Genomic DNA, 13,567 nt, shown 5'->3' with positions numbered 1-13,567 from the left:
TTTTGTCCGCATCTGTTCCCGCTGCATTTTAACTATACGTTCCACTCTCGACGCCTCTAAAGTGGCTTACCTCTCGAGCGGCTTGAACGAGCGTGTGAGATTGGGTCCAGGCTCTGGATACGAGGTCGCCTCGGCAGCGAACGCTGGGTGGCCTATTAAGATCCCTGGCACTGGCAAGGCTTTGCACCGCACGCACGAGAAGATTCAGGGCATCTTCGGCTAGTGCTGCTGCTACCTGCAAACCAAAATGAGTGCTCGACGTCTTCTCTAAAAGGGTTCGAGTAAGAAAGACAAGTTATCTCGGAATATTAGCACGTCAGGTTTCTCTTCCATCTGGTGTTCTCTCGTTTCCGAAAGGGTAACGGGACTTACTGTCAACCAAAAAATGTCCACTGAAAACGCGTAATTTTTTTATATCAAGTGATACTATTTCGGGGAACTTACAGATAAAATGATGTGAGTGGAAAAGAGGCCCTTCAAGATTAACAGCCAGTTGTTTCGTGATTAGAAAAGCGCAATAAACACGATCCATGGTTCTGAATACAATTCTGGAACCATGGTGATCAGCACACAATCCCCTATGAACTCAAGTGCATTTACGATACGCTTTTGAAAAGTGAGCTTTAATGGGTTTAAATGCCAGGTTCTAACACCTCTACGTTGCGCACCGTTCACCTAACTCCAATGGAGAGTTCTCCGAAAAGCTGTTTCACAGAGGCAATCGGGTTACGAATAACTAATGAGTGAATTAATGTTATTGTTTGCGCAGATCTACAAATATCCAGGTGTTTTTTATTAAGCAGCACCGACTCACTCGTAAGGGTCTTCTGGGAGCCCTGTGTCCGAGGAACACTGGGTAGACTCCTGTGCGAGCGTACGCCTCCCGGACGGCTCCAATGTCTTGCTCCCAGAGCTCTTTGTTGAGCAGCTGGAACCCACTCAGGTTGGTCCCGGAGTTCTGGAAGCCAGAGAGCTCCACCGTGTGCAGATCCTGCTTTGCAAAACGATGGAAGTAGTGAAACACTATCACTACGTCCACGGTAGAGCAAATTTAAATACGTGATTCGCAAGAATCATTCCCGGCTCATGGCAATTTAAGCTACTGGCAGCACCCACCATCATGGGCAGCAAGAATGCAAGTACCGTACTGAGTTCTTAAGATTAATCTTTGAGCAGTTTTGTGAAATGCTGCTTATTTATTTATTGCATATTGCACACTATTTTATAGATCCAAGGTTGAAGACAAGAAGATTGGGCAACAAAGAAAAGAAGCAGTATTACTTTGAGCTACATAAAAATTATTGTGCCGAAGACTTGTACAGTGCGAGTGAATTAGGTTGGTTTTAGAACCGGGAATGTTATGACGTGCGTCTCATGTAATAGAAGAGGATAAATATGCGCCAGGATCATACTCCGGTCTATTCCTTAGTAATCAATATTTTCTCGTGAAAGATTTTTAGAGCGCAGCTCTAATGCCCTCGTTCATACGTTGCGAATCGTAGTCGGCGTTGTCGGTGTAACTATGTGTCCGAGCACCCGAGCGAAACGCCCCCTGGAAGTTGACTGCCACGGAAGATCCCGGAGGGTGCCTATCAGCATAACACGCATCCTGCAGGTGTCATGTGAAGAGCTGCGCTTAAACTTCGCATTACCGGCTCTCGTAATCGTCTGTCAATTTTGTTCTGCTTTCCGCAAGGGTTTGGGTGCTATTAAATTCAGTGTCTTAAAATAAAAATTAATCATATAACCTAATGAATGCGGGGAACCTTGCTTTTATTGCTTTCATAAACTAAAAGAACAGACAGACAAAATTAGTTCGTGGCGATGAGGAAAAATCTAAGACACTTACGAAGCATCTAATTTCTGTGAATGTCTTAAACGACCACGGCTTGCATTCATGATGGAAGCAACACTCCTGAATGAAAACTGCCCTATTATATAGAAAGAAACCGCGTGGCAAGCTGCACATGTGGTAAAGACAAAGTTTCATGCCCTGAACGAATCCGCTATGCACCCTGGCCAATCCCCCGCCGTGAGTACGGGCTATTAAAACTGAGGACATCGTCATCATCATCAATACTTAACTACTCACCAGGGTCGTGACGATGTAGTTGTGGTATTCAGTGATGATGCCAATTTTCTGCGCCTGAAATCAAGTTAAACTGCAGTCACTAAATGCACGCACTAATACGGCGAAAGGAAGTAGCAATTCACTAAATTTTTGAAGCTCCTCGTACTACGTTGTGGCGTAAACGAAACTTCTTGAAGCTGTCTTCAGATATAATTACCTTTCATTTCACGTGCCTCAAAAATGCCCACATCTGTAGTGTGAAGGCAAAGTCGAATAATAGTTCCTGCTAAAGCTCTTCTCCAGTGCATATCTGAACTTCACCTACCGTTAGGTTTCTATCTTTGAATATGAGCGCTTGAAGTTAAGCTCAAAGTTCATGATCCAATTGGTCGACTAAAGAGCAGCAAGAATAAAATCGAAAGTCTACTTTTTGAACAGCTCTCCATTCTGCACGTTATCGTATCTAGAGAGCCGCTGTCCGCGTGTTCAGCAGGGACATAATCATATATTTCATTGTTTAAAAATTGCTCTCGATGGAGCAAAATTGTTATGTAAATGTCTTTGCGAAAATTGCGGTGCTGCTAGCAATTGCAGCAGTTTGAACGACAAGCGCAACAAAAAACGAAAAAGGACAAAAAATAACTTATCTACTTTAGAATTTGTGCAATGGAGGCGGGAAAGCCTGCTAACGTTACTGTTTAGATTTTAACAAACTTGCCCTGCCATGTCGGAGCCTGCTGGGACCACCAGTAGCCAATGTCGGGTGTGTTTAAAAAAAAATATGGCTTTTACGCTACCTCAACTGCATGTTTGATTGGGGCCACTGTTCTCAAACGGCGAAATGGAAAGCAAAGCTTAGGGCTCGGTGAACTACTGCTAATAGGATGTCACGTAAAAAGCTATGAAGTTCGCTCAGGGCGAAAGGCCACTTACGTGTCTGAGCACATCGGTGAGCCTCTGGGCGGTCAGGTCGAGCACGAAGTTGCTCTCTCCAGCCTTAGCCATGTCCCGTAGCAGTGGTCGCGGATCCGCCTCGCGTGGTAGCAGGCGCAGTGACACAGGCACCGCCTGTCCTCCGGGCAAAGACAACTGTAGAAGGCCACGAAGTCGTGCCAGGGCTGGGAAACGAAAAGATGGAGCGTATGCCAATAGTCACTGCCGTCTGGCCAACTCAGCTTGGATGCACAACAACACTGATTACCAAATATTTTTTAGAACACGTTGGATGATTCTATGATGTTACCTCAAGCATCGTTCGTTTCTCATTAAAGCATTGAGTAGAAACTCTGCCTCAAGACTCGGAGTTCACTAAGTCGTATATTATTCTTGTAATCGCATTCACAAGCACAGAACAAAAGGATATTGTTATGACCTATGACCAAGGCAAATAAGCTAAGGGATTGCATTTAAAGTAATGTGGAGCGCACGATGTGAAACCTGCGTGCACATCCCATCTTGTGGCACTTGCTTAAGTGCGAAACAAAAAAAATATCCGCATACGAACGCGATAGATACTAACACAAAAGGGACTCTAGAGATGAATAGAGCTATCAATCGCGCAAAATATTTCAAGGCTAGCTATGCTAAACATCCAACCTTTTTTAGAGAAGCCGGCACTTTCGTTGTGTTAGTCAGTATGGGTCCACCTTCTTTGTGTATCTCGTATTCATTCGCCAAGAAGGCTGAAATAGTCGAAGCACTTTTACATGGGGATTCGAGGGGGCATACCGAAGTGCTTCCGCAGAAAAGTCACGCCGCTCACCATCTGGTCTTTCGTAGATGATGGTGAAGTGCGTCCAGCGCTGTGCCTCCACCAGGTCACGCAGCGCACCTCCCAGTTCTTCGGGCGAAGGGGTCAACGTGAGGGACACCGAGTCGGGGGAAACTCGCCGATCGCCATCGACACCCCGGTGCATGTACACGTGAGGTATGCGGTACCTGGCGCAGGCGCTGCGTACCAGACAAGCCGCATCCGGCTGCTCGGGCCCCAGGACTGCTAGGACACCCTGCTCCAGGAGTCCACACACTGAAAGCACAGTGTAGAAAAGATATATGTACACAGGGTGCTTCACACTGCATACACACCGCTATATCCGTGCCCTCTTGAGATGTGTTGAGCAGTCTCTAGATTTTGTAGTGCGCAACTACTAAGGTCCCCATCGCCGATTTCACAGATCTTTGCCTGAGGCACAACCTTAACACCCTAGCCTCGAACCGAAGGCGAAATTAGGCGCGACGTGCTGAGTGTACATACTTTGCATTTCGCCATGTAAGCTAAAATTATTAGCCTCTATTTTGCCCATACTGTGCTCCGAACACATCTGCGGCCCTTCACAGCAACTTTCAATTACTTTACTGCGACCATAATTTTAACGGCCGGTACGAATATTTCAGGCGTGTTTAACTTGTAGAATTATTCGCTCGTTTACAAAGCGTTTCAGCTGCCACCAAGGATGGATATCGAATATGAGAGCACAACTTGGTGCCACGGCTGTAATCAACTTGTTCCGCCGGCAAAGCGAACCAGTGTAATCTGTGCCGTCTAACTGACGATGAGAAAGGGAAAGAAGACTGGTGATTGTAGCTTCTGCTCAACGGTATTTCCAGCTGGATGAGCTTCGCAGCAATCAACAATAACAAAACTGCTCAGATAGTTTCAAGGCCGACTTTATTGAGCTGAATGGTTGTTAGTGCAACTGAAACGTTGGTATCTCCATTTATTACCTACACATAGTAAGGGAGCCAAAAGCCACCGAAACCACGTATAAGTTGCTGGCGGTAAAGTGCTAGCCAAAAGCGTTGTTCGTGGATGTTGCAGATCTACATCAATACCACCGTTTAGAAGATACGAATTACTCGGGCTTGATATATATAGCTTTGGTAACATTGCGAAAATTTTTTAATTACATGGGTTTAAAAGCGCGCAAGAGGAACGAGACTGCAATGGTGTGCCCAGCCCCCTTTATCTTATGACACGAATCACGCGCCTGCCATAAGCACGAAGAGAACGAGATTTGTCGACAGGCCGTCGACGCGTAAGTACCTAACGCTGCCCAGTTAAACGACGCCCTCTTAGCGGCGCCCGCCTAAATGTCCGCCCTAATGAATGCATGCGCGTGAGGACCACCCACGCGAACGCGACAAGGACCACTTATGCCCCATCTCCTTATATTAGTACAACGCTGTACGTGATGCTGGAATTGCTCCCCCTTCCCCCTTTTCTATCTTCGGCTTAGTGTGGCAGTCACGCGGAAAACTGGCAGTTAGTGTTTCTATGCACGTTGAGAAGGTGGGCCCTTAAAAAGGCTAAAAATACAGCACAATAGACCCCACAACATTTGTGACGGCTGTAAGCAGCGGCTGCTTAGTGGGCCGCCCAGCGTTTGTTCTCTAACGATAGCTAAAAGGGGCCTCTGTAAGCACTTCAACATTGCCTAGAGTTAAGTGAATTTCAGCATGCTATTCTCATCGTCATTCCCGCCAGAAGCAAATGGGCGGGCAGCTGAGGATGGTTAGTGCGTACCGGTTGTGCTCTGCTTTGTTATCCATGCGCAAACTTTGTCATTTTCCTTCCCACGACACGCGAATACCGTCCTCGCGGTTACATGTAATGATAGGCCTTTGTTAACGTTAGGACCTACTCAGTGCACCCAAGCATTGAGAGAGCGTTTCTTTTTTCTCGTTTTTTTTCTTTGTTTGTGAAAGATGTCTGCAGCACTCATTAGAATGTACCCTCAGAGTATGCGTTGTCGCTATGGCTTTGTTTTTATTATAGAGTACTCTTTTAAGGCCAAAACCTGTTATCTCCAAATTTTTGCCCCCTTGATAGTTTTGATACAAAACGGGTTCAGCCTGATTGCAGCCCGGAAAGCCACATTCCGTAAATTGTTGCACGCCAGCGTGACCTCCTAAGCGTATAGTTTTACGTAGAACGCTAAGGCCACTTCATATTTTTGCATCGCGAAACAGTGTTGTTCGTCCCGTTTCTTCATTTGTTTTTTTTTTTTCTCTTTTTGTGCACGTTGTTTCATGATGCAAAAATCTCGTGAAGTTGCCGGCCACAAACCAGTAGACAATCAAAGTTTTTGCGTGATCCTTTCATTCCTTGGCTGGGTATTACAAAACCCTTTTCCCAACATCAAGCCTCAGCATGGATTTAGTGCACCATCACCTCTCAAGGTACGTTCTGTAGTCACGCGTTCAAAAGCTGGTACTACGACCTTTTGTTCTTTGGATGGTTTATGAAGTGTTTCCCCGTAGCAACAGGTCCTCGAGTTCTAACGGCATTTGCATTCTAAATAGCAGCACTGACGTTGTCAGGAACGACTTCTCAGTGGAAATCTTTCACGAAAAACGCGAGGTAATAGCTGAAATGTGGTAGCAAAAGCATGAGGCTTACAAAAATCTTAATAAACGGCAGGTGTGGGACAACGCTAAGCGCAGCTGCTGCAGCTGGAATGTTCGAAGTAAGCACCATGCAAGACAGACGCAAGGAAGTCGCACGTTGGGAGCCCGGAGTCGGATGAAAAGGCACAGAGCCTGGAACGGGCGGCAGCGGAGGAAAGCAGAGCGCGAAAAAAAAACAACGGCAAAAAGAAGCTAAAAAAAATTATGTGGTGGAAGACGCTGTAAGTGTCTCGATTCTGCGTGGACGCCTCAAGAGCACCGTGGGTGATGGGAGGAAGGAAGGAATGAAAGAGGCACCAGAGTGGAGGGCTCCGGGATAATTTCGGCCATTTGAGTAACATAAACGTGCACTGACATCGCACAGAACACGGGCCTCTTTTGCGGCCTGATGAAGGCCGGCATGCTATAAACGGCGACCTGGTTAGGCGGGTGCTCCTGAGAGAAGAGCCGCGAGAACATACCAAGCTTCCACGATTGGCCCGCAATTACTATGTCAATCGAAAAGAAAAGTATGTTAACTCGTAGCGACATAATGACAGCCTTTAGAATATTCTGACGCTTTCGGACGAGTACACCGCTCTGGATCTCGGCCCGCCTCGCCAACTAGGGTGACAGGGTGCACTGCTCCTGCTTTAATGAGCTCGCGTTCTATGGCCGCGCTGTCATAGAAATGTCGCTTCCGGTTGGATGTGAACCCAGCCGAAAACCTCTACAAAATAACAATTTCTTTCAAGCTGTTTTGCGATAGGAATTTTTTTCTTATAATTTTCAGTGGCTTCCGTCAATGGACAGCTCTAGTTTTGTCGTAGTGCTTCCGGAAATTATACCAGAAAAGCTGTTTTTGTTTATCGGTTTTAGTGAAACCAAGATACGAAAGCGCAACCTGAAGTTAACACGCGTGAGCAAGCAACGCGTGGCGACCACCACAAGTAAGAATTTTGGACATACCGAAAAAAAAGTGAGATAGCAGAAGCGCCAAATTATATAGGTGGCAGCGTTGCCAATGTTATCGCTTAGTATTAGGCAGTAGCGAGCTTAGGCTGTATGAGAAAAAGGAACAACCGCTAAGAAGAATACTTTCCTAGAGCAATAAAATTATTCCATTCTATTAGTGTACTAGACTAAACTTGAAGCCGGTGGTACTATAGCCTTTGCGGAAATAACTAACCATTGGGGCGTGTTCCTTAAGCGTGTGGCGATGAACATATCGCACTCTTTAAACTTTAAATTTAACGTACGATAGGTCTGTGTCCTTACCTTTCAAGACCTTTTGATATTTAAGGGTGCTCTACGTGTACCGCTATACTCCTGCCCAGCAAGCCAAGTTGCTTCGTTATATTCGGCTAAGATATTATGTTGCGTTAAGATAGAGTGCCAGCGTTTATAGCACCACCTAAATGCGGATCATGCAGTAGACTTACAAATATTTCAATAAGCCTACTTATGTATACTCAGAGCCGAAATGTCAGTTATTTATTCAGGGGATCGCAGCAAAATCTTCCACACTCCAATACGTGTTGTTCCGGATGCGCGGCTGTTGCTTCGCAGTACTCCCGTCACACTCCCGAAGCAGCCTCACAGGCTTCGCTGCTTCTTTTCCGAGTATTTTAAATCAATGCATAATCCGTTTAAATTATTCTCAGAGCCTCTAATTATTATTTCTATTCACAACGATACTGGCTCGCTATGAACCATTCAATGTGGTCAATATAAGACACCCCACGAAAAAAATAGCACCACCATCAGCAAAAGATAACTTAGTTGGACATCTGCGTTAATAGGGCTTGCCCTGTAATGGTCGATTCAAGGAGGTTCGCGTGTAAAAACTATCGGGAAGTTTGTCTGTTGGCGGTGTTCCTTTAATGTAGACAAATCTTGCGAAGCCTCGGACATGAGCTGAAAAATAAGAGTGCTCTCTCTCGCAAGGCATTGTGACTCGAAGAACCAAGCTATCATTTTCAAAAACTGTAAATTTCAGCCAGTCTATATCGCACACTCATTCCGTGAGATGAGTAGCAGCGCCACCAAATGCCCGAAGACCCATGCATGTCCAAAATTTAACAGTTAAGCCACGGACATTTCCTCAGCACCACAGATAGCACAGTTTACATCTGTGCTCGTTCCTTTGGTTTCGAATAAAGTTGGAAGCGCCTTCCAGCGCCATGAATCTCCTCCCCTCCGCAGACAAGGCGTTGGCTTGGAATGGAAGTGTATTTGGGCACAAGGAAGCACCAGTTTTCACCATATGTAGCAGCTTGAATGTGGTGCGGAAATTCGGTGCCATTGGCACCGATTCCCACCAACGTAGATCCCCTTTTATATTTGAACTCACCATACACTGTGTGCTCAAGCTTCTGAACAACACAATTCAAATAGAAGGGAAATAAACAAACATAAAAACGCCCCAAGAATCTCGCTGGTCGCAAAAAAAATTCATGCGTATTTTTAGGAAAAGGAAACATGCGATCTCAAACGTGCTAATCCGCCTGCTGTATGCACGGTGCATGCCACCGTAAGCAGTCTTGTTTCCATCTCCTCGATCGACAGTGCAGAGGCAGAGAAAAAAAAATGAAGTGACAGCATTGCGATATGAATAACTTAGGGCGGATTGATGGATTTGGCTGTCCATTACGTTAGCAAGGGATTTTTCGCCAGCAGAATCATGATATCATTCTGTCGTTCCAGTGCGAGTAGCACGAAAATGTCTCTTTACTATTACTGGCTATTGCGAAAACATGCTATGTTCTTCAAACATCTAAACGATTGAAGACAACCAGGCGCTGTCTCTGGAGGTGATACCACAATTTTATAAAGACACAAACAAGGAGTCAAGATAGTGAGCTAAGAGAAGCAGTATTCCGAAGTTAAATGAAGCGTGAATGTGTAGGTATTGTAAAATTTCATGCGTAATGGAAAAAGATGGAAACTCTACGAGGTTATCAAATGCGTTTCTAATCCACTAAAATTCATAAAAAAGTCTAACGATGACCAACTACAGCGTATTGCGCTAATAAGCTTCAGAGAGCAGGTTAAGGTCACACCACAGATTATAAATCTTACCTTTCTTTGACGACCGGAAGATGTCTTCTGGTTCTAATCTCACCACCGACAGACTCAGGTGAGGAGTCCTCGGCACTGCACCCTTCGGTTGCGCTCCGCTGCCTCCGTTGGGGAGCGAAGACGCCTCTCCGGCATCACTGGCGTTCAGGTTAGCGCGGTCCAACGCCTGCGAGAGCAGCTTCTCTTCCTCCGAGGACCGCGCATGGTCGTACACCACGCCTGCAGGCACAGGTGAAAGCAAAACCAGTTCCTCCCGGAAAGGATAAAAATACAAAAAAAAAACGCTTCGAACATCAGATCTACTGTGGCTATGTAGCTATTTTTATTTCCTCTTTTCTCTGATTCCCTTGCAGCAGGACCACTGATCGCACCAACGGCGTCGTCAGGACGAATAGCACGTAAGCAGGGTAGAGAGTCATCCTCTTACTGAACACAGAAGTGCGTGATGAAATTAAATTATAATGGATCACATCAAAGAATTGAGCACATCAATGACGCGCGGCAAACATGGCCGCTGCCTACGCTGTCCGTGCCTGCTCACTAGTCCGCAAGTATACATTCAACATATTGCGCTCGCGTGTTCACGTTAGAGGTGGACACCCCTGTATAAGCAGCTCCAATACGAAAGGGAGCAGACAGCTTTCACGCACAAAATACCGTTATTGCTGCAGTGGGGTTAAAAATTCATACTGGTGAACAGCGCAAAAAAGGCGGGACGACAAAACAAGCGCTGACTATCAACTGGGTTTATTGAAGGACGGAAGGGTATATATACAAAAACATAACACAAAGAAGTAAGAAGATAGTGTGAAAAGGGCCGTGAAAATCAAAACCTATGTCACATGTGAAGTGATGTAAGCTAATTCCTTGTTGCTAAGTTCCACGGAAGGACTGCTGATGCATTCGTCACCTCGCCTGTGGATGTGATGCGCTTCCATTATTTCGCGCGTGAGCTTATCTTTATGGCGGAACAGAACTTCGGTTTTCTTGTACTCCGGTGCGCACTTGCACATTTTGCAGCGGAACTTTGTGCGCGGAAGCCCGCCGTCTTGTTCCGATTTCTTTTTAAGCCGGAAGCCTTTAATGCCTCATCGTTGTAAGCAGGAGCTGTCGACAAGAAATGTCACGCTTTTCAGTTGGTCGAAACGGTCGTAACGTCACAGTGCGCGAATTTCAAACGGGGCCAATTGTACTTTGGCTACTAACCATGCAACCAATTAAATGGATCGTATAGTGATGCTCCAAGTAAGTTTGAGTTTAGTTAATTGCTTACTGAACCAATTAGTCCAATTAACCTTTCTAGTCAGGCCAGATAAATAAATAAAACCGAGTAAGAAATTGGCCGAGCTTGGGAATCGAACCCCGGTCTCCGGAGTGCGAGTCGAGCACACTACCACTCGGCTATGCCAGCTCGATGGTTTGGAATGAACAAAGGTGCGTCTAGTGAATACGGTGTCTTCGTTCACTCCCATCTTCCTCCCTTCCCGTTACGGCGAGGTTCAGGTGTGCACCGAGATATGCGAGACAGATACATTTCCTTTCCTCAGAAAACAATTTACTGACGAGCAAGGCGTATTTGTCCGCGTTTCAGATTGGTCCAAATTGTCGTGATGTTACCACGCGCGAATTTTGACGGGTGTCCACCGAAATATGTGAGACAGTTACTGCGCAACTTTCTTTCGTCAAATACAATTTTCGACTAGTGCTACTGATATATGCGAGACAGTTAATGCGTAATTTCCTTTCCTCAAATACAATTTTCATTTTCTTCATTACGGCCCCTCTTTCTTCTTTCACTCCACTTCCTCCCTTCCTGTACAGTGCGGCTCAGGTGTCCACCGAGACGACAGAGAATTACTGCGCCATTTACTTTCCTTAAAAAGCGTTGCGTTCAAAGGGCAAGGCATCGCGCCGAACGGGTGGTGGCGTTCAATGGACTCCGTGGCAGCGCTACAACACGCTGTCGCGTTCCACTCGTAAAGGCGAAGCTTAAGCATCATTAATTGGCAGTTAATTAATGCACCAACAAAATGTGAAGTGAACAATCGTGTAGCAGAATGCAGCACTCAGGCTTTCGCCTTTCAGCACTTTAGCCGCTAAAGTTCCTCGTAATTTTCTTGCTCCCTTTCATGATGGCATTTGCACTTTTCACAATGAGCGGCAACGTGGCTAAGAGGGTCACTTTTCCTTGTGTTTTCATGCTCCATGAGCCTTTTGTTTACGCATCTGCCGGTCTGCCCGACGTAAACAGCACCGCAAGAGAAGGGAATTTGGTAAACCACGTTTTCTGCACATGGTACAGAGGGTGAAACATGGCGTACCTGGCAGCCATCCTTCTTTTCATCCTTAGCCTGTGCAACCTGCTTGCACATGGAGCTCAGTTTGTGGGGTTAAAAATGTCTTCTGGCCATTATCCGTTCATACTAAAACTTAAAAAAAATCATGAACAGTGCTTGCGAGGCATAATTATTGAGTAGTCATTAATATAATGCGTATTACTTGTTCCCTTTTGAACTGCAGGTACAGCCTTTGTCAAAAGTTTGGAGCCCAGGGCGTTTTCTTTTGAGCCACTCTGTGCCGTTCTTAATTAATCTCTAGCGCTCCAAATTTCCTGGACAAGAGAAGATTTCTGGTACTGCCTCCTGCAATAGGTATGACTTCCATGAATGCTCCTGGAGTCCCAATATAAAGCTTGGAAGTGAACCCCCTGGGCTCTAAACTTTTGACAAAGACTGTACATGTACTGACAGAATAAAAATGAATATGAACAGCGGAGAGCCTAGCTTTGCATCACTCATATGTTTTTTTTTCTATTCTCGGTACATCGCTTTTTCAGAGGCGTACTGGCAAAAACAAATTAGCATAGACACGCATTATTAAGAACATGAATCCTCCCATGACGCGTTCCTAAAACCACGGTTCTTTGCAGCAACTGATAAAAGGCCTTGCGAGGCTGTCCAAATTTAGAAAACGGGTGCGGAACTGTGCGATAAAAAAAACTAAAATTTGACAAAAGTCAGTCTCAAGAACAAGGTTCGTAACACCAAGCCTATGTAGCACTATACCAAGTGGTAGTAGGGGGATTCAAAGTTCCAACGCTGCTCCTTGGTTACGTGACACACCTTAATGGAGGAGGATTGGAAGAAATTTTGACCAGCGGATGTTCTTTATGTGCAGTTAGGTACGAGTGTTTTTCACTTTTTCCGTGGTCGACGCGTGGTTCCCCCTAACTGAATTTCGTCCCGTAGCTACGTGCTTGGCAAGGAGCTCTACAGTCATTCAGTCACAACGAGGGGGAGCACCAGAACTTGAAAGAAAACATCAGCATATAATGAAAGCAAATAACGTTCTGTCATTTATGTTTTGATAAGGATTCCACTCGCCAGAACAAAAATCTAGTCGGAGACATGCCTGCTCTGACAGCGGTTCCGCGCAACCTCCATCGCATTTATGGCGGTTCGTAGAACGCCTTCGCCTCAGTCTACACCATCGATACATTACTTCTTTCGCACTTTTCACGTTTTATTCACCTAAACTCTCTATATATAGCTGCATGTACGCTTTTTTTCTGATAACAGCGCTGTTTCAGATGGCGGAAATTGACCTCCTAGTGCAAAAAACGAAATCTTTGCGAAAATTTTCCATGAAACGAAGAGAAACCATGAGACGTGCTATTCCTTCCATTTATTCAGCTCTTGCTACGTGAGCAAGCTCATTGCTCACAGGAAGAACCATAAAAAATTTGAAACATTGCAGCAGAAACCGAGATGCCAGCTTTCCCCTGCTGCCATGCTAATTCGTTTTCGTGCAGTGTACAGATTGCTACAGCGAACATGCGAGAGAGGATGAATATTTTTATTAGCCGCCGAACTCTCCTTTCACTGGGGGCTGCAATTAGCTCTTATAGGGCCTCAACGAATGACTGTTGCTCTAACCAAAATAGTCAGTCGAGGTAAAGCAAATGTGGTCGTGCCTAGAGCTGCAAAGGATAGACAGCGTCATATGCACGTTGAATGAAAAGAAAAAAAA

General features: G+C 45.5%; 1 protein-coding gene across 1 annotated transcript in view; it reads right to left on the bottom strand.

Moving 5' to 3' along the window:
• LOC149360218 (glutamate receptor ionotropic, kainate 2-like) overlaps positions 1-13,567 on the bottom strand; it is a 56,034-nt gene that overhangs the window by 22,110 nt on the left and 20,357 nt on the right. The window contains exons 2-7 of the mRNA XM_089569220.1: positions 9,539-9,757; positions 3,834-4,097; positions 3,005-3,189; positions 2,093-2,146; positions 815-991; positions 71-235 (exon numbers count right to left, since the gene is read on the bottom strand). Coding sequence (XP_089425346.1) covers positions 71-235; positions 815-991; positions 2,093-2,146; positions 3,005-3,189; positions 3,834-4,097; positions 9,539-9,757 — 1,064 coding nt within the window. The remainder of the gene's footprint in view (positions 1-70; positions 236-814; positions 992-2,092; positions 2,147-3,004; positions 3,190-3,833; positions 4,098-9,538; positions 9,758-13,567) is intronic.

Source organism: Amblyomma mixtum, chromosome 2 (assembly GCF_055824585.1).
Source record: "Amblyomma mixtum isolate Tamu chromosome 2, ASM5582458v1, whole genome shotgun sequence".
Taxonomy (NCBI): Eukaryota; Metazoa; Arthropoda; class Arachnida; order Ixodida; family Ixodidae; genus Amblyomma; species Amblyomma mixtum.
Note: the sequence above shows the minus strand (reverse complement) of the source record. Positions and strands in the feature narration are given on the sequence as shown.